Consider the following 23,233-nt stretch of genomic DNA (forward strand, 5'->3'; position numbering starts at 1 on the left):
ATTCAACATGAAGGTATAAATTATAAAATAAAACAGCAGATTAAAAATGTATTATGTATGATGTATTAAAATCACAGATTGTTTTCGATAAGAACTAGACCCATGCAGCCATTTTCTATTAAAATTAGTGCATATGGGTGTATGCAATAGGATTTTTTTGTAATAGCAGCACTGAAGTGCAAAGAAATGGTAGGGTAGACCTCCAAAATGGCAATACTTACGAATAAATTGTGAGGTTATGTAATTGTCTACGTGACTGTATCAACAACAAATGTATGGCATAGGTTATGTTGATTTTTTAACATTTCTACAAAGAGAATCGGATCAAAATTATGATGGTAGGGAGTACTATTTCATACGAGTTTATTGACATTAGTTACATACTGAAGTATGCAAGCGTTCCCCAGATAATAGGTATTTTCAAAACGTCAAGCTAGCGGGATCAAAGAACTGCCTTTATAACTTTGGAACCGTTGAAGTACTACTTTCGGTATTTTGCAGGGGGTGAGTACTATTTCGGTACTATTTTTCGGCGTTTAAATCAAAGCGAAAGACCTTGTCGTTAACTCTCGCCAAATTTCGCTCACCGTCAAGCTAGCAAGTGCAATAAAACATGGCTATAAATCCAGAACCGTGATGGTACTAATTTTTTTACAACAGGTACTATTTTTTTCAATAAGAGTACTATTTTTTGGTATGGTCAAATTATTTTTTCGTGCCCATTTTTTTTTTGAGGCCGCTAGCTTGACGCACACCAATCCTGCGTTAGGCGCGTCGCTCACGATGCTTCCAGACTCCGGAGTAAACATATCGGATCCAAATCTCTACCATTACATTATTTTTAAAATAATTATGTACCCAGGCAATGAGAAAATAGATAACTAGCACGTTAAAACTTAGCGTTAAAAGTATACAGCGGTATATATTTATATTATGTTTTTGGAGAACGTAGAGTTGTTTTTTTTGACGTGACTTATTGTAGATTTGCCGCAGATGGCATTAACTACTTGGCCGGACAAATGGGGAGCGCTGAAGGCTCTCACCCGGTACAACGTTTAAGACAACAGGCCTGAGGGTGCCCAGTTGGGCGCGAACCTCGGCTGAGGGCGTAGTCTGAGAGGAAAAATATTTGAAAGAATTAATCGACCCTAGCGGGTCGATAGCGATAAGCACTGATTGAGGGAAATCGTCTTTGACCGGCGGGGTCAGTACCGGGGTCCTGAGGTGTTTGGTGTCGCGAGCTGATTGGCTGGCTCTATAGCTAGAGTAATCGGGTCGTGGGGATCGTACGTATATTACGCAATATATTACGTCTTTCGGACGCCGATACTTTTCAGTAGCGTTCCTAAGCGGGATATATTCGGAAGCCGCAACTACCAGGGGATTTGGGTGGTGCGGAGTAGAATCTAAAAAACGTTTTGAAGCTAATTTGAGCCATTGGGCAATGGTTGGCAGAACGTGGAGATTTCTTATACCATGGATATTCAAGATGAGGACGAGACGTAGACAGAGAAACTAATAGACTAAATCACCGTGTAACCGGCTATGAGACAGGTATAGTTTTTATACGTATTGCCACAAATAAAAACTACCCATAACCAGGGTAAACTTTACTATGTGGAAAATATGACTCATTGAAAGGATATTACCACATGGTTGGTAAACTGTAATAAGCCACGTAAAAAAAAGTTTGTATACTTTAAAAAAGAATACGCGCCCCGTTACAAGTCGTGCGGCCGCTGCGACTTGCCATTAAAATCCGCGGGACTTCTTTCGTGGCGCGGACCATCATCAACAGCCGTATGACGCCCACTGCTGGGCATAGGCCTCCCCCAAGGAACTCCACGACCATACATTTAACCAAACGCAACTGTTCCTATATGAGGGACTTTAGTCACAGCCATAGCGACTTTCGACAGTGGTTCAACGTGGTACACCAAGTGGCCAACGTAGTCGCTGTAGTCGTCTGCGAGTGGCGACCAAATGAATTAGAAGTTCAGTGAATTAAGTCAGTGCGACCAAAGTCGTAAACTTAGCTTGCATGGATAATTAGCTAATTAGCAGTGCTAACTTGAACACCATATACAGTCCGATTTTTAACCCAGTTAAATATGGGGTAAGCAGTCTGTAAAGCTAAAAAAAGTAAAGGGTAAGAGGACGGTAGAACAGAACAATAAAACTGCACATTAATAGAAAGAAACTTTGTTTAAATGACTATAAAAAAAAACAAAAATAATAAACTGAAAATATTCATTGATTACGTAACAGGGTCAATTTGTTGTACATATTTCGCACTTTTACATCAGGCTCTGATAAGTTTTTGGCGTAATGATGAAACCGAACTTTTAAATAATTCATAATTATGGCTTTCATTAAAAGCATTTCATGGCTTTCTAAAGGAGAATGGTCAAACCGGTTGCCGTGAAATTAAAAAAAATCTTTAATTGGGCTTAGTTGTTTATGCTGAGGGAGATCCTTTTTTTTTATTTTGGGCGCCTCCATTGTGTATGTATATTTAATGTCTGTATTATTTGTCTTCTTGTCTTTGTTTTTTTTTTTTTTGTTCTATTTTTTTTTATCTCCTGTAATGTAAGTTTGTAAATGTGGCGTCCAATATGGAAATAAATATTTTCTTTCTTTCTTTCTTTCTATACATTTCCTGATTAAAAGCATTAAAATATTTTTTTGTTGACAGTATTTTTAAACCTAACCGTATGACATTTTGTCTAAAAATTCTTTCAGCAATTTCACATAAATTTATTACATCAGCAGAAGGATATCGCAAACCGCCTTTGTCTTTTTTGGAAATTAATAACAAGTTTAAATTTGACATCTCCACTATGCTACTTAAGCAATCGTGACACTTTACTATTTTGGACACTTTGGTAACAACAAAGCCCGCAATATATACCACTACATGTTTTGTATATTCTGTTAAACGGGATGGATCTGGCAGATAGTCATGGTCTACTGAAAAATCAAGTTCCTCGGATTCGAAAGCTTCTTCTATTAACGCATCATCTCTTAAAAATGAAAGAGAAGAGTTGATCTGTTTTTCAAAATTTAAAGTTTAGCCGCAGTTCAGCAATAACGTCAGACAGTTCAGCATTTTTTTTTACTAAACGCTGGTTCGCTTGTCTTGCAGCACGTAGTTTTTTCAATCGAGTTTCTGACAAAACCCTTTTTCTTTCAAGCATAAGCTTTAACTTTTTCTTCCGAGGCGTATCTGTGTAATCATGTTCTTTTGCCTGAAATAATAAAAAAAAACATTCATTGACAATTTCAAGGCGTAAAAATTGAGAGAAAAGTGTTAACAGATTCTTAATTCAATCATCAACAGACAAATAACAAAAAATGGAAAATAGTATCGATCAGAGGAATAAAAGTGGCCTCCCATTTTTAATCAAAAGTGGCTGCAAATATATTCTCGATTATTTGTAGTTCTGCCCACCGTTTCGGGGAATACGGGCGTGGGTTTATGTATGTATGTTGTTTCAAATACCAGCAGCTTACCTCGCTTAGTTGGATTTTCCTGCTTCTAAATATAGTTGGCAGGGATGCCGGCAACTTCACTATGTTGCATTGAGGATGGTGAACAACTTGGTACAGAAACATTTTCCAACTGTAAATAAAAATAAACTTAATAAAATATCAGGATTGATTGAAAGGTAAATTGACTTCTTCTTGGTCATAATATATCCAAGAGGAACATATAACTTACATGACAGAACTTGGTTGGGACTTGTTCTATCTCCATGTTTAATAAAGAAGTTGTCATCAAAATGCTTAGAGCATATTACAGAACTTTTAGGCGGTTCCCAGTTTGTTCTTCCACATGCTTTAACCCAATCAGTGCGTTCACGTTCTTGAAGTGGAAACCTTTAATGACAACAACATATAAATAATAATAGACAGTAAGTAATTGGTTCCACTTAATATGACTTTTTTGTGAAAATCTAGGGTAAAAATAACTGTTCGGTAGGCAACACTAAAATTTCGTGGTGATTTTGTAATTACAGAAAAAAACACGAAAAATCACCTGCAATTACACTGGAATCTCTTTCTAACACCAAATTGAAGATTTTACGAGAATAAAACACAGAAATAAAGAGTTTAAGGTATAATTTAATGGAAATTGTACCTGTGATAGGATGTAGCCGGACTGCTTCGATATGTTCTGTTTTCACACGCTAAAACACTACATACTGGCATTGTTATTATTACGCTATTGATTTTGTCCAAAAAAAATGTACTTGGAAGCTAAGAAACACTAATAATTATTTATTTAGAGTAAAAACGCAGAATCAGTTAAATGTTTGCACACATACTGTCATTTTGACGTTTTGTGGTCAGGTAAAAAACAGGTTACAGCGACAAGGACAAAAAAACGATAATGCTATCCCCTTTTTTCTTACGGTTACTGTGTTGGCTTATCTCTTTCTAGTGCGAATGAGACAAAAACATTATTTAGTCTATTAGTTTCTCTGTCTACGGGACGAGACGAAGCCATTCAAGAAAAAAGAAAAAAAAAGACGTCAATGTCAAATTCAAAGTGTCGGTTTTGAGTTTTTGAGCGTTTTGAGTGAAGCAAGTGTGTGGCGTAAGAAATAAAAGTAACACCTGCGTTGAAAAATACGAATGCTTCAAACACTTTCGACATAAGTTACCTATTAATCAAGTTTGTCAGTGCTTCTAATAATAATTAATTGTCTAGAACAACTACTCGAGTAGGAGAACGTTTGGACACCTTACAAAACTGCAACAAATCGTAAGAACTATTTGTCTTTAATACACATTTTTCATAATAAGTATTAATTAATTTGTCAGTTGAAATTACTTAAAAAGAATCCTTTTAAAAAAATACAAATTAATATTCGACCGAACATATACTTTAATACAAGTTTTATTTGTTATGCAATAACTCTTAATGGGCTTGAATTTTTAAGTTATTTACGTTTTACACACGTGATTCCATGTTCAAAAAAGCATAATCATTAAAAAAAATGTACCATTGGGTGTTCTGAAATACCTAACAACGACCTTTGTTAAAGTAACCTATAGCAAAGCTTGAGACTCTCATCTACTTTACCAATGGCTTTGTAAATCCATGCAAAAGGGAATCCTTTTTAAATATAATTTTCCTAAATTATATGTAATTAACATGAACTAATAACTAATTTCAGGCTGTCAGCCATGTCACATATTAACGACTTGATAGGTGTAGTTCGGGGATTGCGGCTAGTTGCAGAAGCAGCTGGAAAACTGCAGCAAGAGAATGCCAAGCTAATATGGAATAATTCTAGCATCAGACCACTCTTACAAAACTTCCCAACTAACCCGCTCACAGCTTCCAAGCCAAATCCTGACACTGCCAAAGAGTTGTTTGAAAGGGCCCTGGTGGTGGCGCACGGCTTTAGACAATATGCCATAATGTATGTACCCAATTTCAATGTTGAACCAGAGAGAAAACAAATGGATCCGGAGTTCACTGATTTAAATGATGAAATTGAAGAGCTAAACAGAGAGTTTAACAAGACATTTGAGACTTTGAAAAAAGCACAAAGTAAACCATCATATTCTTTACCACCAATACCTAAAGAAGATTTTGTGGTGTCATATGACGACCTCCAACCACCTTCAAATAGCATGGCTGCTCCTCTGCCTCCACCGCCTCCAGCACCATCAACACCACCAACACCAAAAACAAAAGACTTGGAGGCTTCTAGTAGTTCAAGCACTGGAACCATAGGAAAAGGTTTACCTAAGCCTGTTGCCAAAAAGAAAATAAAAGTTTCTGTGAGTATTTAACTTACTTCATACAGAAAATAAATATGTACTTTAACCACCTAGATTGTCACTTAAAATAATTAAACTAATGTCCTGTTACTGTTTGCTGTAACTGTAGCCAAACTATATTTTTTTATACAGTACTAACTATAGTTTAATGTCCATACTTTCTTTTTGTATTATAATCATATTATTTATATAATTTTTGTAGTTAAGTGAGAATTCAAAGGCTCGAGTAGTACCGTCTTCGCGGATTGGGAGAATGTTCTCATTTGGCACTTTAGCTGCTGGCCTTGGTGTGGGTACTGTGGCACAGTATGCCAGAAACACCTTGCAGTCTGTTACTGGCAAAGCAGAGGAACCAAACAACGCTTTCATGTCCCCTGCCAATGCAGAAAGAATTGTGGACACACTTTGTAAAGTTAGAGGTTTGTATTACTGTAAATATGTGTGTAACAATCTAGGCCTTACAGGGGTAAGTCCTAGATTTCCAGATACTACATTTTGCAAACTAACTAATTATAATAGTCATGTTCAGTGTGTGTGTATTAGTATGAAGCTTACAACAACATGAAAACTGGGATTTGCGTGGGAAAGTGTTTTTAATTTGCATAAGTTGTAGGTGCATTAACAATGATAATCTGACATTGAAATAACTGGTCCTGATGTTAATCTGCATAATGGTATGACAACAAAAAATACATATGACTTAACAAAACAGCATTTTTTAGTGTAATGAAGTTAGAGATAATTATCAATATTTGATGATGTGAAAATAGAACACAGAAGTCTCCATTTGCTCTAAAAGATCTTTTTAGCGAAATTAATGCTGCTCTTCACTTGCGAACACATAAACAATTCATCCAAATTAGTATATTTACAGGTGCAGCACTAAAACTAGGCCAATTACTGAGCATCCAAGATGAGGCAGTGATATCACCGGAACTACAACGTATCTTTGAGCGAGTGCGCCAGTCAGCTGACTTCATGCCGTCATGGCAGGTGGAGAAGGTCATGAGCTCGCAACTTGGTCCTGAATGGCGAAGTAAGGTGCAGTACTTCGAAGACAAGCCATTTGCAGCAGCTTCTATTGGTAATCTCTTTGTTTATCACTTCGATTATATTTGTAACAGATAGACGCATGGCACATGTATGTGTACAAACCATCTTACCCTTAATATTCCCCTTTAATTTTTTTCTGTTATCACAATGATACTAATGCTGGTGAAAATACTTAATTTGAATTTAGTGTGACTATTTTGAAAATAAAGTCCTTTACTTTCGACTTTACTTTAGAAGTACCAAAAAGAGAAGAGAGTAAATTAAAATTAAGGTTGTCTACCTTAATCGACACCACTATTTAAAGTGCAGTGTTAAAACAATACACATAATTCTCAAACTCTATTTTCTATTTTGGGTCTAATATTTCATTGTCTTCTTAATTGCATAAGACTTTTACTTGTATTATAGGCCAAGTACATCTGGCAGTCTTGCATAATGGACAGGAGGTGGCTATGAAAGTGCAGTATCCTGGCGTAGCTAAAGGCATCAACAGCGACATAGACAACCTCGTTGGTGTCATGAAAGTAAGTCAATTTTCCTCCTTGGCCTGTTGATTTAGGAAATACAGTTTCCGTAAAGAGGCAGACTTAAACAATCATGGTGATCACAAATCCAGGAGAAAGAGGCACATGTTCTGGTTAGGGATGGATGGAGAATCTGCATTTACAATTTATTATGAGTTATGATCTGTCCGGCGCGGGTTTTCGATCTAGTGAATGCAGTTCTAGGATAGGAAGATATCACACTCCGTCCCGTCACTCCGAATCGACGTGCGTGTATGAATCGATTGATGAATGTGGAGTAAGCAAGAGAAGTGTGTCGGGATCAAAGCAAATAGAATTCCATAGTCTCGGTTGACTTAATTTCTTACTCGGGGAAGTTGTTTACACCTTACACTAGGTTTTTTATAACTGTTTTTGTGTTTGCAGGTATGGAATATATTTCCAAAGGGAATGTTCATCGACAATATAGTGGAGGTGGCCAAGAAGGAGTTATCGTGGGAGGTAGACTACGTACGTGAGGCGCAATGTACGAGAAAGTTTAAACAATTACTGGCACCTTACCCCGAGTACTATGTACCTGATGTCATCGGTAATGCACTCTATTACTACGTTATTATAGTAACTAGTAACATAAAGCGAATCAGGTGTTTATGTCAAAAGCATAGAATGTCTGAGGGGTAACTACGTAATGTGAAAATGTCGATAAAAAAAGTCGGCACTCGTAGTATAAATTCTTATAAAGGTTTTTATTTCTATAGGACTCACCCGTGCTTAGGGAAACCCACAAGGAGAAAATTCTACAATTTTTTTTATCTCCTGTTGGGATGTAGGGCTCGAATAACAGATTTCCACGCGTCGCGATCTTTTGCAGCGTCTATAGCTTGCTCCCATGACATGCCGAGATCCATGGCCCAAAGAGACCTGGTGACGCTCGGTTGACCGGGAATTAAAGAGAAAATTAATACGAAAAATCAGTCTCGCCGGCTCAGTGACGATATAGATCTAAAATTTCGCACGGACAGGAGGACCCGAAGGCGTAATTAATACGCTCGTCCCGGCTTGACAAGACTTGTGGGTTCAAGTTCCGTCCGAGTCAAATTTTACAATTTAATTTTTGTTTCTTCTCACTTTTATATCTTGATTAAAACTTGTCCTAAAATATATATAATTATATATATTTTTTGAGAATATCCTTGTCAAACTGGTGGTATAATAGAAAACAGGGCAGCCTGTTGTCTAAATTACACTATGTATTTATATCCAACGGTCGGTATTATACAGACGAGCTGTGCGCGCCAGAAGTAATAACTACGGAGTTGATAGACGGGACGCCTCTGGACAAGCTGTTCGACGCACCATACGAGATTTGTCACGATATCGCCTATAAGATCATGCAGTTGTGTCTCAGAGAAATGTTCATCCTGCGCTGTATGCAGACGGATCCTAACTGGGCGAACTTCTTCTATAACACGAATACTAAACAGGTACATATTCAATTTTAATTCCATCATTTGTTTGAGACGGAAATTAAAATGTATGATTTTCCATGTTACCTACAATACCGTGCTTGTATAAGTCCACTCAGGCCCAGACTCCTCAATGTGGAGATATACACATCATGAGACAATAACAAAATTATATTGGTTCTAATACACAGCTCTTTCTGATTCTGATTTCTGCTCATCGGTGTTAGTAGAGTCCGACCTTAGTCATTGCAGTATGATTCTTTCACATATTAATTTTATGTCATTTATTTCTATTATTTACTGAAAAGCTTTCCTATAGGTGATCCTTCTGGACTTCGGAGCAACTCGTGAATATTCCAAGGAGTTTATGGACCAGTACATAGAGATCATCAAGGCAGCGTCTGACGGCGACCGCGACGCCATCTTGCGTATGTCTCGCGAAATGAAGTTCCTCACTGGCTACGAATCTAAGGTTGGTGTTCTTGGTGGATATGCAAAAAGAAGTGGTCCTATATGGCGTTATGATATCGCGCTCTGCGGAAAGACATACATAACAAAAACACAACTTTCATACAGTTTTCGAATTTTCTTTTATATTGATTAATTCAAATTTATATTATTGCACCAAAATAAAAGATAATTTTAACAAAAGAGTCTAACTGGGTGCATGGCAAATGGCAAATTCAAAATTAATTGCATAATTTTGTCAACAGCTAATGGAAGAAACGCATGTGGACACTGTGTTGATAATGGGCGAAGTATTTACACGAGACGGCGAATTCGATTTCGGTGGTCAGAACACGACGCGTCGGATACAAGCGTTAGTACCAACCATTCTCAACCATCGCCTCTGCCCGCCTCCTGAAGAAATCTACTCCCTCCATAGAAAACTATCTGGAGTTTTCCTTCTCTGCTCCAAGTTAAAAATCCGCATGAATTGTAGAGATATATTTCAGGATATCTATAAGCAATACAAAGCTAACAACCGGTAATGCATTGTCGAACTTCCGTAACCAAATGATATTGACAATCGTTATCTGTTTTCTTATAATAAAAAATGACACTTAAATTGAGTTTTGTAAGTGTAAATATATTTACTTCGATATAAAGTTCCGACTCAGAATACAATTGTTTTACCTAACAATTGTCAATGTTATTCAGTCGCAAAATTAGGCAGGAGAGTACACACAATCCCTTTATTCAACTTTTATCAAAGACTTGTGTTTCAGGGCAAGTTTTTCGAGTTTAAACTTAGTTGTAATATGTCGGTGATGATAAAATGTTGTGTGCGTCAAGCTAGCGGCCTCAAAAAAAAAATGGGCACGAAAAAATAATTTGACCATACCAAAAAATAGTACTCTTATTGAAAAAAATAGTACCTGTTGTAAAAAAATTAGTACCATCACGGTTCTGGATTTATAGCCATGTTTTATTGCACTTGCTAGCTTGACGGTGAGCGAAATTTGGCGAGAGTTAACGACAAGGTCTTTCGCTTTGATTTAAACGCCAAAAAATAGTATCGAAATAGTACTCACCCCCTGCAAAATACCGAAAGTAGTACTTCAACGGTTCCAAAGTTATAAAGGTAGTTCTTTGATCCCGCTAGCTTGACGTTTTGAAAATACCTATTATCTGGGGAATGCTTGCATACTTCAGTTTGTAACTAATGTCAATAAACTCGTATGAAATAGTACTCCCTACCATCATAATTTGGACCTGATTCTCTTTGTAGAAATATGTCAAAAAGTCATTATAACCTATGTCATACATTTATCAAGACAAGTACAGTCGCGAACAAAATTATTACACATGGTCAAGAATGTTGTCAGATTTTAGTATTTTTCCCCATTTTTGGGTAAAAATTGGTGAAGTGCCAGGGTTGTTAGATGAAAGTAATATCATTGTTGAAACTCTTTGAGTTATTCTACAAATACTGCAAATTGTTTATTAACAAACACTTCGATCCGTAACAAATTCAACATGAAGGTATAAATTATAAAATAAAACAGCAGATTAAAAATGTATTATGATGTATTAAAATCACAGATTGTTTTCGATAAGAACTAGACCCATGCAGCCATTTTCTATTAAAATTAGTGCATATGGGTGTATGCAATAGGATTTTTTTGTAATAGCAGCACTGAAGTGCAAAGAAATGGTAGGGTAGACCTCCAAAATGGCAATACTTACGAATAAATTGTGAGGTTATGTAATTGTCTACGTGACTGTATCAACAACAAATGTATGGCATAGGTTATGATGATTTTTTAACATTTCTACAAAGAGAATCGGATCAAAATTATGATGGTAGGGAGTACTATTTCATACGAGTTTATTGACATTAGTTACATACTGAAGTATGCAAGCGTTCCCCAGATAATAGGTATTTTCAAAACGTCAAGCTAGCGGGATCAAAGAACTGCCTTTATAACTTTGGAACCGTTGAAGTACTACTTTCGGTATTTTGCAGGGGGTGAGTACTATTTCGGTACTATTTTTTGGCGTTTAAATCAAAGCGAAAGACCTTGTCGTTAACTCTCGCCAAATTTCGCTCACCGTCAAGCTAGCAAGTGCAATAAAACATGGCTATAAATCCAGAACCGTGATGGTACTAATTTTTTTACAACAGGTACTATTTTTTTCAATAAGAGTACTATTTTTTGGTATGGTCAAATTATTTTTTCGTGCCCATTTTTTTTTTGAGGCCGCTAGCTTGACGCACACAAAATGTTAAGATAAGTTCTTTAGATTGAATTCAAAAACTTAAAAAGCGGATTTAATTTTTGTAACCCCTTGACGTTAGTTATTTCGATTAAAGATTTACTTGCAAAATTTCACCATCATGGAAATAATTTATGGAGTAATTATGTAGCAGCTAGCTAACGATCTTAATAGTTTAAATGAAAATCAAATAATGTAATGTTTGATGATCTATGGTTTGAGGCTACAGCGGTCATCATTTAAAATACAAACGTTTTCCAACTGCTGTTTATGCGTCCAAGCATAGACAACCAATCTCTGTAAAAAGTGTCCGAGGCGCATCTTGTCACAAGGTACGACGTGTAACGACACTGTACAACCGATATTGCACTTTATTTTAACAGCTATAATTTACGTATATTACGTAATTCAGTACGATTTGAGAACACGGTTCGCACACTTTTTTTAGACAAAATCCTTCGCGAATGTGACTCTATTTCTTAATAGGATGTCAGTGTGTCCTAGTCTATAATAATAGTCTGCTCATAAGTTCTTGACACCGCCTGAGGTATGTGAGCAGCAGGACGGGAGAGGTAGACACTGATTGGCAGACTGAGACAGCCTGATCAGTCTGCCGCCGCCGCGCCGGTGACAAGAATTTGTGAGCAGACCTATAGTGGACGTAATTATAAACATTGCCAAATACACGAATTACGTGTCTTTGTCTAATTAGAAGTAGGGTTGTGATTAATATAATAATAACTACAAAATAACACAAACTTACCTACTACCTCGTATAATTGTAAGGTACTTGTACTTAACTCAGTATTTTACGGACATTTAATAAGAAAAGGTATTTCCATAATATTTTTCTAACTTTGAAATCGCTATAGTAGAGCATTATTTACGTATAATTGCTGTTTTGCCTCACTCGTTTTTTTAATATCAAAATAAGTCACTGTAAACTATATTGAGTATATTATGTTAAAGTGATGTTAATTTATTATTAATGAAGTTAACAAAATAAAGTTAATGTTATATGTTTGCTTTTCTTTTGATTCAAATACTTAAGACTTCAATTTCATAGACTTATCGGTTTTTGAATCAAGACAGCTTGTGTTCAGAAAACTTTATGGGTGACTAAAAAAAACTTCCGTTATAGGGTTACCAGTTTACAAGAACATATATAAGATCACGCGTATTTTTCTTTGGGGTAGGCAGAGATAACGGAATTCCACTTACTACGATCCTGAAACACCACTTTTCAGTTTACGAGTCCATTGCACTGTATAAGCGAGAAGAATATCATTTTTTCTAATATTACAGTTTTTCCGTAAAACAACAGTTAGGGGGATAATAATAGACTTTTGGAATTTTTAAGAAACTTTATTGCGGGTCGAAAAGGCATGGGGAACATCGAACTGAGATCGATTTCGATCTTGGCTTACATGCAGCCAACAGATTTTCTATTCGGTCTAAAATAATACTTTTTAATTTTATTTATATATTTGAATAGGTACGTACATCAAACTCAACGTGAACATTTTACCTTTGCAGTTGGCTACTTGATAGTGGTAACAATAAAATATATCAATATAAATATAAAGTATATCGGATATGGCAGTTTATAATTTAATGATAATTATCGAATAGTTTTTTTTAATAAGATGATTTTTAAATATTTTTACAAAATAAGAATTCGATTTTATATCTGTGTATTACAAGACTCGAAACACGGGCGGCCATGATTGAGTTTCGTGTGACGTCATATTTCACAAAATAAAAACTATCTGTCAGGTTTCTAATTATACTGTTTTTCAGTTTCTTTGCTTGTTGAAATGTGACGTCACTTGGCAAAATGTCACGTGACCAACCGTTTTCGCGCGAGATTTGAAATTAATGAAAAAAATATGTCTTTTTCTATTACATATAGCGTTTTTTCGAGACAATAAAATATTTTAAGAGGTATATACGTACAATAAGCGTTTGTATTTTTTTAAATACTTATCCGAAATCTGTCAAGTAGCCAATTGTACGGAAGTAGAAATCTGGTGTCTGCTGTCTATGTTAGTTCCGTATACAATATTTGTTGGCATAGGGAAACGTCTTTAGATCGACTAACGACAGCTATTGATCTGTGCCTTGTATCTTGATCTGTATTTCTTTAAAACTATCAGAACTATGGTTATTGATATATTGAACATCTAGCACAAAAAAGCAGATCGAGAGAATAGTCAATTTATGATCTTACCAACTTAAATATTGCTGTGTTATCTATCAATGTTGCCAGTTTAGAGTAGTAATCTGCAGTTTTGAAACCAATGTAGTAACATAATTGTACATCAATGTTTGAAGCAGTCTTCACGTGTCAATTATATATTATAATCGTCAAAGATGGCAACACTGAGACGTGAGGTTTGTCAGGTTTCTAACGAGAGTGCATTTAATTTTTGAAATTTTTTGTAACTATTCGCTAGTCAGGGTCTCAACTGCGCCATCTTGTGACTTGTAAATATTTCACTGGTATCGCCAGTTGCAGTTGCCCTTAGCTCCTGTGTATGCAATATAATTAAATAAATTAAGAAAGGTAGTTTTGACAAAACAAACGCTATAGCATTCAAATATTATGATTTAATATTTTACTCAGATTGTAGTTACTTAATCTTTCGGACTTCTTCATGTGTAATCAATAATCATAGCTCTCTATCTTGGGTTAAAAAGGCCACATCGACATAATTCATCTAAAAAAGAAATATTGCTATTTGACATGTGTTTGCATTGCGCATTTACGTTTATATGCGCAAATGTCAAATTGCAATATTGGTTTCTTAGATTAATTGCTTCGATGTGGCCCTTTTAACCCCCCAGTTGTATTAAAAAAAGTTAAAGCATTTTCTTGATGGTTTTGTGGAGAAGCAGTTCCCTTCAGAAGATTTTTTAATCTTTTCGTATCCTTTACTTTTAGATGGCAGTTAATTATTGTCATTTACGTTCGAAGGAATGAAAAAAAAAGATACAATTTCCTTTATTTTCGTGGGTTTCAATATTTATATAAATACTAAAAACACAGTTTGAGAGGATAGCCATATAATTGTATACGAAACATTTACTACCGGTCTCTATTACATGTATATAGTAAGTATAATATATTTCTTAAAGTGTAAAACACTTGAGAGCATTGCTAAAATATTCTAAATTGGTAAAGTTCCTCTAGCTGTGGCATTGTGTATATAATATTTATCCCATGCCCTTATTTTAACGCGAACAAATGTACTAATGAGCCGGAGAGCTAGACATTTAGTTGAAGTAAAAGTAAATAAACCACTAGAAATAATATATAAGGTAAAAATAAAACAATTTTCTAAATCCCGTCTTTGAAACTATTAAACGTAATTGAGTTATCTGTCGTTATCCGAAAGGATATTTTTCGTTTGAGAACTCAATAGATGACTCGATAGTGGTCCCGATGGTATTCACGATGCGTTGCATGTGACCCTCACTCAAAGGCTAGTTTCCAACTAGTCAAATTAGTTACTGTTTACTAAACGTCAAAACACGAAATAACTATGGAATTTGTATGAAAAAGCAACTTGTGACCTCATAGAAAATCGTGATAAAATGTCATGCATTTGTTATTATAATTTTCTTTATTAAAGTTAATAAATAAGTTAAATAGAAAAAAGAACGTTTTTTATCACCTTCAGATCTCTTTTTAGTTATCAGAATTTAGTAATTTATCTTTGACGTAGGAAACTGTTCCCAACCCAATTCCTGTTCGAAAGATCGCTTTTGTTGCCAAGGAAAATTTGGTTCTCTCTTTCTTTTCTGCTTTAGCCTGATATCTGAATGTTATTACCTATTCTGTCTCCAGTAAGTTCGAGCTCCATACAAACTTCAGTTATATAATCGACATGAAGGATCGAAATTACTATAACACAATAATATGTTTCCATAATACTTACTACTAATGGGATGAGACATCGGTAGTCGTACTTTGTTACTAGTGTAAAAATAAATAGAGCGAGTGGAAGTTTCGAGATGTTCAATTAGTTACCGCGCACGTTGTAAGCTTCCAGTTAAATAGTACTTGTTTCATATAAGAAACATTACGATTTTAAAATAAATGTAAAAGTGTGTATGATAAACTCAACTTTTCGTTTACTTACTGGAGACTTGGAACTTTGATACATCGGACAATCATATTTACGCAATGCCACAGTTAAGGCTAACGTGATCTAATATCCTCCAGGTATATTTTTATTTATCTAAAGGAAAAGCAACACTTAGATACGATATAGCTATAAGTAGTATTGTATGTATCACAAACAACAAAGATGCTAATCCACGTATTGTTTACCCACGAGCGACCTGCTCGGATGAAGAATAACAACAATGTTCAAAGCATAGGTATTCCCTTCAGCGATACGACGTTATACCCTCACGCGTGTTATTATGGGTAATTACTAAAATATTACAACTAATACTTCCTCACCTTCTCATTCATTTTCATAACAAGATATTACATAACACTTTCTCTGAGCCAGTCGCTAATGCGTGAACGGATACATGAATCACCATCGAGTTTGTAATTAATAGTAACAGTCAATTTTTATTCTGTGCAATTTTTTATTACAGTGATATTATCCAGAGTGCTACAGTCTTCTTGCCAAATATTCATGAGTAATGAGCCATACAATAATGAATTATAATAGTAATCATCTACTACGTGCGATACCTTTGGGCCGCAGTAGGTTTCCTAACCACTACCAAAGTTTTCATCGAGTTCTTTAAATTTAAACGCAAGCTGTTGATTTATTTCTCAATCATTCCCTACGTGCAGCAATGTAGTAATATCACCAAACTATGCCGTAAGTAGCAGAGCTCTGTCTCAACGCCCAAAGGTATTATCAGCGGGATGCCAGCTCAATTACCAATCTTAGCGACGTTCGAAATGACCATCTCAAACAACTCGTCTACTTGAAAAAAACTCGTAAATATCGCAGCGAATAGAAAGCCTGAGATTAATTTACAGTATTTCTCAGGCTTTATCACTTTAAACCACGTCACAACATTAAATCTCATATCCCAAGTCCCTTCATTATCCCTACAACATATTATATACCTATTTCTTTCATACTGGTAAATGAATTAGCATCTCGATTCTGTTTTTAACATATATAATACGTATAATATAACAATAATATATTAAACTTACACGTGTTAAACATTTAAAAGAAAGTATATTTATCTATTAATGTATCCTATATATTAATGGTAACACAGAACATATAATTAATTCTCTAAGTAATAGCTAATAATGATAATAATACTGAGGCTAAGTATGTGATATTTAAATGTGCAATATTATTTCACAACGTTTACCAAACAGACGTAGTTTAAAATGCGCATGCAATCGTTATACTTAACACTTAATAACATAATTTGTTCAATCACATCATATAGTTGATGTGACATAAAGAACAGAAGTGTATAATAACTAGAAAGTTGTATAAAGTTGTTTATATAGGACAGATTGAGGAATATTACTTATTTCTTAGGTAGGTACTCAATTAATCCATAAATCATGTTTGACCTAAATATGGAAGTGCGCTAACATAAGTAAAGTATTTCTAAGAAATTTTCGTTACAAATGGACTTGAGATATAGGCAGTTGATGTGTGAAAAGAAGAAGGTAGTAACACCCTGTATACGTAATCCTACTTTCCGTCACTCAGCTTTATATCCACTGGTACAAGATCCGATAGGAAGCCAGAGGTATAAAGGTTCAGTGAGGGAACTCAGCAACGCCTTATTCGCTTCTGTGTTGGCCAAAATTCACAGAGCATTACAATACACATTCGCTTGAGTATTCGCATTTGCATAGAGTAACAAAAAATAAATGAATATAACTCTCTACGATAACACATTTTAAATGTTTTGCCATCGTTGTTTGAAACTACAGTAAGTACTTTTTAAGATCAATTTAGGACACAAGAATAATTTTTAATCGAAATGACATCAATATGAAGAAACAAATATATGATTTTTAAATAAAACAATAATAGTAGTGTCGAATGAGTTTATATTACACACTCCCGTGAAAATGTGTAGGTATATGAAGTAAGAGTATAAAGTTATTATTATAGTGTATTTTTATTGTATATCGTGTGTGACTATTAAGTATTATTTAAACACTAAACTATACAACAAATGCTTAATATTTAGCTCGCACAGATGTAAAATAATCTAGAATTAATCTGGCCAACACACAGCTCAAGTGTACAATATCATTCTATCATACCTTCTAGTCAGCAGGTAGGTACTAAATCGTGCCCAGTAATTTACTAGTAAATAGTATAACTATATACAACACATCTACATGAGGACCGTCTCACTGTCATACATTGGGGCATATATTTATAGGATCGAATCTTGGTTTAGAAATATAACATTTAACGTACATAGTTTTATAAAAGGAAAAAATATGAAGCGTAAGGTCGGGTTTATAAAATACTTCACAAAAATAGATTTGACAGGGAAGGTGAATACAAATAAATCATAACCATTCTGCAAGAGACGGTCCTTACACGACTTTCAGTAACCTCTCCACTACTTGACGGAGATACATTTGTCAGTTTGATGTGTGGGAGTACTGAAAGTCGCCGGCGTCCGTCGTCCTACCTTCGAAATTGAAGGGGAAGCGCCGTTAATTAGGCCTAGTATCCCTTAGAACTAAAAGCCACATTCCCAGTACGATAGGATAGTTGGACCGTGACAGGTTAAAGAGTGGGAATCCGCGCATACGTGATACGTTTTGTGCCTCTTGTATAAGATAATGAGACCTGGTTTAACAAATATATGTCTTCTTGTTAGTTCCTTCCTTTGTACAGACATGCCTCTATTGATTTTCACAGTCTGTGTAGAGGAGTTAGAAAAAAATACTTTTGTTTGAATGTACACATCATATTATTAAGATAGTATTATTGATGTCGACAATGGGAAAATATAACTTTCTCACAAAAGATATCAGGTGTGCGTCAGTAGTAAGTTAGCGAGAATATGACGTCAAGATTACAGGGACTTAAGCGTTAGACTCTTTGAGGTCAGTGAGCCTGGCTAGCTGTGCGGGCTCGAGCTCGTCGGGGATGGAGGCGCGGCCGGCGCGTACGGCGGCGGGGGGCGACTGCGGCGCGGTGGGGGGCCCGGTGGATTCGCCCTCTGAGGCCGTGGAGCTGGAGGCGGGGTGCGGAGCCGCGTCGGCGTGGCCGTCGTCGTCGCGCAGGCACACGGCCGTCTGCTCCGAGAGCGACGACTCCTCGTCTTCGTTGTCGGGCTCGTCCGCCAGCTCTGACTCCGCCTCCGGCTCCGGCGGCGGGAACGGCTGCTCGGGCTCCTCTACCATGGGCGTGGCGGCCGTGATCACGATGCCCACGCCCAGCCCGCTAGTCTCCGGCAATTCAACTTTGGGCGGCACTGGCTTGCTCGGCTTGGGCGCCGGCGCCTGTGTCGCTTCCTCCTCCTCCTATATAAATACAATACTTTAATTTATATACTTAAAACTGCACACATTTAATAGATTAAGTGAGATGGGGTACGGTCGGTTAGTATTAGTGTTACAGTATTTGTAATGTCATCCGATGTAAACAAACGACTGTCGGATGTGTTACGCAAGCAGGATGTAAATAGTTGGAGTGGTTTCGATTGAGGGTCGTTAGTGGGCCGAGAGCTCGTGTCAACATTAGAGATGTTGCGTTGTGTCAGACAGTGCACGTCAATGGGCTGGTCTACGCTTAACATGTTACTGTACACTAACTAATCGGTATTATCATGCAAAATTCAGGATATTCTTCCATGCAGCAATAAGCTCATGCCTAATGTCATGAAGACTACTGCTTATGATATGAATGTTACTGGAAATACTTAGGAGTGGGCGACCGAAGTCCAGAGGGGGAACTTTAGATAATACCTACGTATGGGCTCTTAGCTGGAGCACATCCTCTTATCACCTTAATATTATTATGTACAATTGATTGTACTTAACTTATAACCTGCAAGGCAAAAGCTTAAGTGAAGCATAGTAAACACAAGGTCAGCAACAAGCATATAACATAATGTATTTACATCTAAATAAAGCGACGAAGACAAAGCACACCTAGGTATATACAATGTAACAACACAGAGTGACTTTGTAAATGAATATCAAACCTGGTCCTCTAAATTTTCACCGACAACCTCATCGACTGAAGCATGGAAAAAATTTAGACAATTATTCAAACACTTATAACAGTATAATATTAATAATAAACACATTTATTGCAATTAGGTAGTTAGTAAGGACGTTGGTAACATTGTCTATAAGAAAAACATTCCGTTACAGTTTGTCGCAACTGTTCCGACTTTTTAAGAGAAGTTACCCACTGAATGTTATACCTGCTTAGTTAAATGAGTTCAGTTTTATATAAAATTCATTCCATTAGACTAATAACAACTTTATATGTATATATAGGTATCGGGCAAATTTTCTCACTGTAGGACAGTTATTGAGTTGTTCCTACAAAATTCTTAACAAATGAAGGCAATTTTCTACGTCCAAGTAGTGAATGCTACCCGTGACAGATGCACAATATACATAGGTATCGCCACAAAGAATATCATGTCTTATATTTGATACAATTAACGTCATTCATTTGATATCGATGTTTGAAATCTATAAAAATAGTCCATGTGACTTTCTGACATACTCGTACCTACTTATACATTCGCCTTCCACGAAAATGTGTAGATTGGCTCTTGTGCTACAATAACTAATTCTTCAATTAACATGTACCCACACTTTATTTCTTTTGTAAGAATGTAAACGTACAGATATACTGTTGTCACCTGAAACTTACCAACGATAGTAACAACGGCAGGGGTTGCTATGGCGGCGGGAGACGCGGAGGCGGGGGCTTCGGAGCCCTGAGCGAACTGCATGTCGTAGTGGTCCTGCTGGTTCCTACTTAGCTCTAAGTTAAAGCTGAAGTCAGGTTGGCTGTCCATGGACTCGCCGAACTCCGCGAACTCTGGGGGCGGCGGCGGCGGCGGCAGCGCGGGAGGCGCGCCGCTCTTTGTGTTGTTGTTCTCGCCCAGGATCACTGGCAGCGTCCGGGAGCACACACATACTCTAGCAGGTCAGCTTACACGAGCGCGTCACGCTACTACGCCACAACCGCCCTAAACGCACCGAAAGCAGCCACGATAAAGTACAGGACTTCAGTCCCCAAAAGCACGACTCTATAATGAGCGTCGTACCGCGCACTTATCCTATAAAAGAAGCCCGAGGAATGACGAAAATTTTTCCTCAAAATGTTGAGTCATGTCTAAACTTGCGCGCTTTCGGTGTGATGAAGGCTTTGATAGAAGGCTTAGAAAACGGTACACAAATTCAAGAAAATATCAATAGATTAATACAGAATACCAAATATTTTCAAAGGAATTTAATATCGGAAAATCTTGCATAGATAAGTACCGTTTTTAAAACCACGAGGCGTTCTGTAGCGGTGATATGTTTTTTTTAATCACGATGGTAGCCAATTGGTTTATGCAGAAATTTTGATTTTTGTATCGATCAAATATGAAATGATTAACGCTACTTAAGCAGCACTCGTGTAGGTACAATATTGATTAGTTGTAATAAAATATCATCATAATTGATACACAGAGAGCTTCCGACAGCAAAGACAATTATTGAAGCACTAAAAACATATACACACACTGTGAACACTTTCACGAATTATAAATTGATAGGTAGGTAGATAGGTAGTCATTATAATGTGGGAAAATATTAACACATTGACACGTGATTTAGGAAACAATTTGTATTTATACGAATAGAAGACAGTTGAGTAGACAGCTGGATGGAAGAATACATCGAATCACTCATCGAACATAAGAAACGTGTACAATCAAGGAAGAACTGATAAGCACGGCACGGATTTTGAATTTAGAATTTTAATCGACGCTGGAGTTTCAAATACGGCACTTGATTTTAACCAGTCGAATGGTTCTACTCGTATTACTCGTGCAAAACATGCAAACGTCAATGATGATGCCTTATGATCCTAGCGGTAAGTACAAATTCTAGCGTGTGTCGTGCCATGAAACTGCGGGTAAACAAATTACCATGCCAATTGGGAATAAAACCACATCAAACCCAATCAGCCAATAAGCTATCTATCGCGAGACAACCGCACAAGTTACGGCCACTATGTGAACATGGCAATACAAAAGATACGTATACTGAGCTGCAAGACATTGATAAATTGGCTGGTGGATGCGGAACATCCGACCCTGGCGTCATCGGCGTACACGTGGGACGACACTATTTGAAATTAAGATCTGATTGCTCGTATTGCTTTAAATTACAATCTTTTAATTGCTAACTTACAATAATAATTCAACGCGATTTGTTTTTGGTAGACAGTGTTTAACAAAATCGTAATAAAGAAGTATTTTTAAATACAAAAATGTATTTTTTTTACAAAATTAACAAAGTTTTGTTTCAACCTATCTAATAATTATTTATTAACCGTGTGAATATCCAAACTTCTCCTTTCGCTATTCTCGTTTGACAAAGCACAAAGGTGTAGATAGGTAGGTAAGTACCTACAATAAAATCAACTTTCATTTAACACAATTAACATGAGTAAGATTTTGAGGTACGAAATGTTCCGATTCTACCAGCCAATGCAGGAGAAAAGAGAAATGAGAAGGGGAAAACAAGAGTGGCTTACGCTCATCGTCAGCGCCGTCAGCCGGCGGCGAGGTCGGCGGCGAGGCGAACGCCGCCGGCGGCGCGGAGCCCGGGGGCGTCCAGTCTGTCTCCCCGGTGCTCAGGGGCTCGCCGTTCTAAACCATAATTCACATTCACAGATTAGATATGTATAATTTACTCGTCAAGTCAGCAACACCCGCACAGATGGAAATGGAAATCAAATTTAGGCATATGTAAGTATGTACCCTTCGTCAGTCTGCATTAAAACAAAATCGTTCCTAATGAGCCATGTGAGATAACCGGAGTTAAGCCGAAATGGCATATATGAATATGCCAGTTTGGATAAGATTCGTGTATGGTATAAAATTCCCTTTAAAGGACCTATTGAATACTGATCATTTTTTTCTTAAAGAGTAAATGGACACACACAGTTGGCGACTCACCACCTATCATGTTGGTCTAACGGAAAGTTCAGTGATGTGTGGGTATTTTGGGATAGGTATAGTCATGAGCTTATACTTTTAAGCAAATGGACCTGACCTCGTCACATTCTTCCACGATCAGCGAGGGGAAGTTTCCGGTGATCCCGTTGGCCTCGCCGCGCCACCAGCCGTCGTCAACGCCGTGGGCGTTGCGGGACACGATGCGAATCATCTACAACAATCGTTCATAAACACAAGATGTATAATAAAATGGCCACATTGTAATGTTCTACAAAAAATCTATGACAGCATTTACGACTCCCGGTTTTCAATGGGATTCCGGTTTCTGTTTCTAGATAAAAAATATATGGATAACTGTACCTACTTTTTCGCAAAATCGGATTACTATCTAAATTTCAAAACAGAAAGACAAGATTTCTATTTGGCTATGAACCCCTAGCAAGAGTCTTCAGCTTTATGAGGAGTGAAGAAGTATTTCGTGGCTGAACAACCAGGACAATCAGTTTGGCGAATGGTTTT

At 36.7% G+C, this 23,233-nt stretch overlaps 2 protein-coding genes and 1 long non-coding RNA gene across 4 annotated transcripts in view; 1 reads left to right on the plus strand and 2 right to left on the minus strand.

Moving 5' to 3' along the window:
* Nucleotides 1-2,186: 2,186 nt before the first annotated feature.
* LOC126379846 (uncharacterized) lies at nt 2,187-4,333 on the minus strand. The gene is made up of 4 exons (XR_007568390.1): nt 4,142-4,333; nt 3,722-3,879; nt 3,514-3,622; nt 2,187-3,248 (listed from the first exon to the last, which is right to left on the minus strand). It is a non-coding gene; the product is annotated as an uncharacterized LOC126379846 (long non-coding RNA).
* Nucleotides 4,334-4,579: 246 nt separating this feature from the next.
* Nucleotides 4,580-11,029, plus strand: LOC126379828 (atypical kinase COQ8A, mitochondrial). 2 transcript variants are annotated; one of them, XM_050028767.1, is made up of 9 exons: nt 4,580-4,768; nt 5,184-5,796; nt 5,999-6,215; nt 6,671-6,880; nt 7,258-7,373; nt 7,779-7,941; nt 8,634-8,836; nt 9,138-9,290; nt 9,532-11,029. In XM_050028767.1, exons 2-9 carry the CDS (start codon nt 5,194-5,196, stop codon nt 9,808-9,810), a joined length of 1,944 nt encoding a protein of 647 aa, XP_049884724.1. In that variant the 5' UTR covers nt 4,580-4,768; nt 5,184-5,193; the 3' UTR covers nt 9,811-11,029. The 2 variants fall into 2 exon arrangements, with proteins under 2 accessions (XP_049884724.1, XP_049884725.1); XM_050028768.1 differs by having other exon boundaries at nt 4,581-4,768; nt 5,462-5,796.
* A 4,188-nt stretch (nt 11,030-15,217) lies between these two features.
* Nucleotides 15,218-23,233, minus strand: part of LOC126379845 (protein nervous wreck) — a 69,253-nt gene continuing 61,237 nt past the window's right edge. Inside the window, exons 14-18 of the mRNA XM_050028790.1 lie at nt 22,812-22,925; nt 22,291-22,405; nt 20,410-20,652; nt 19,724-19,758; nt 15,218-19,040 (exon numbers count right to left, since the gene is read on the minus strand). Coding sequence (XP_049884747.1) covers nt 18,600-19,040; nt 19,724-19,758; nt 20,410-20,652; nt 22,291-22,405; nt 22,812-22,925 — 948 coding nt within the window. The 3' untranslated portion in view covers nt 15,218-18,599. The remainder of the gene's footprint in view (nt 19,041-19,723; nt 19,759-20,409; nt 20,653-22,290; nt 22,406-22,811; nt 22,926-23,233) is intronic.

The sequence above is a fragment of the Pectinophora gossypiella genome, chromosome Z (assembly GCF_024362695.1).
Source record: "Pectinophora gossypiella chromosome Z, ilPecGoss1.1, whole genome shotgun sequence".
In the NCBI taxonomy this organism is placed as follows: domain Eukaryota; kingdom Metazoa; phylum Arthropoda; class Insecta; order Lepidoptera; family Gelechiidae; genus Pectinophora; species Pectinophora gossypiella.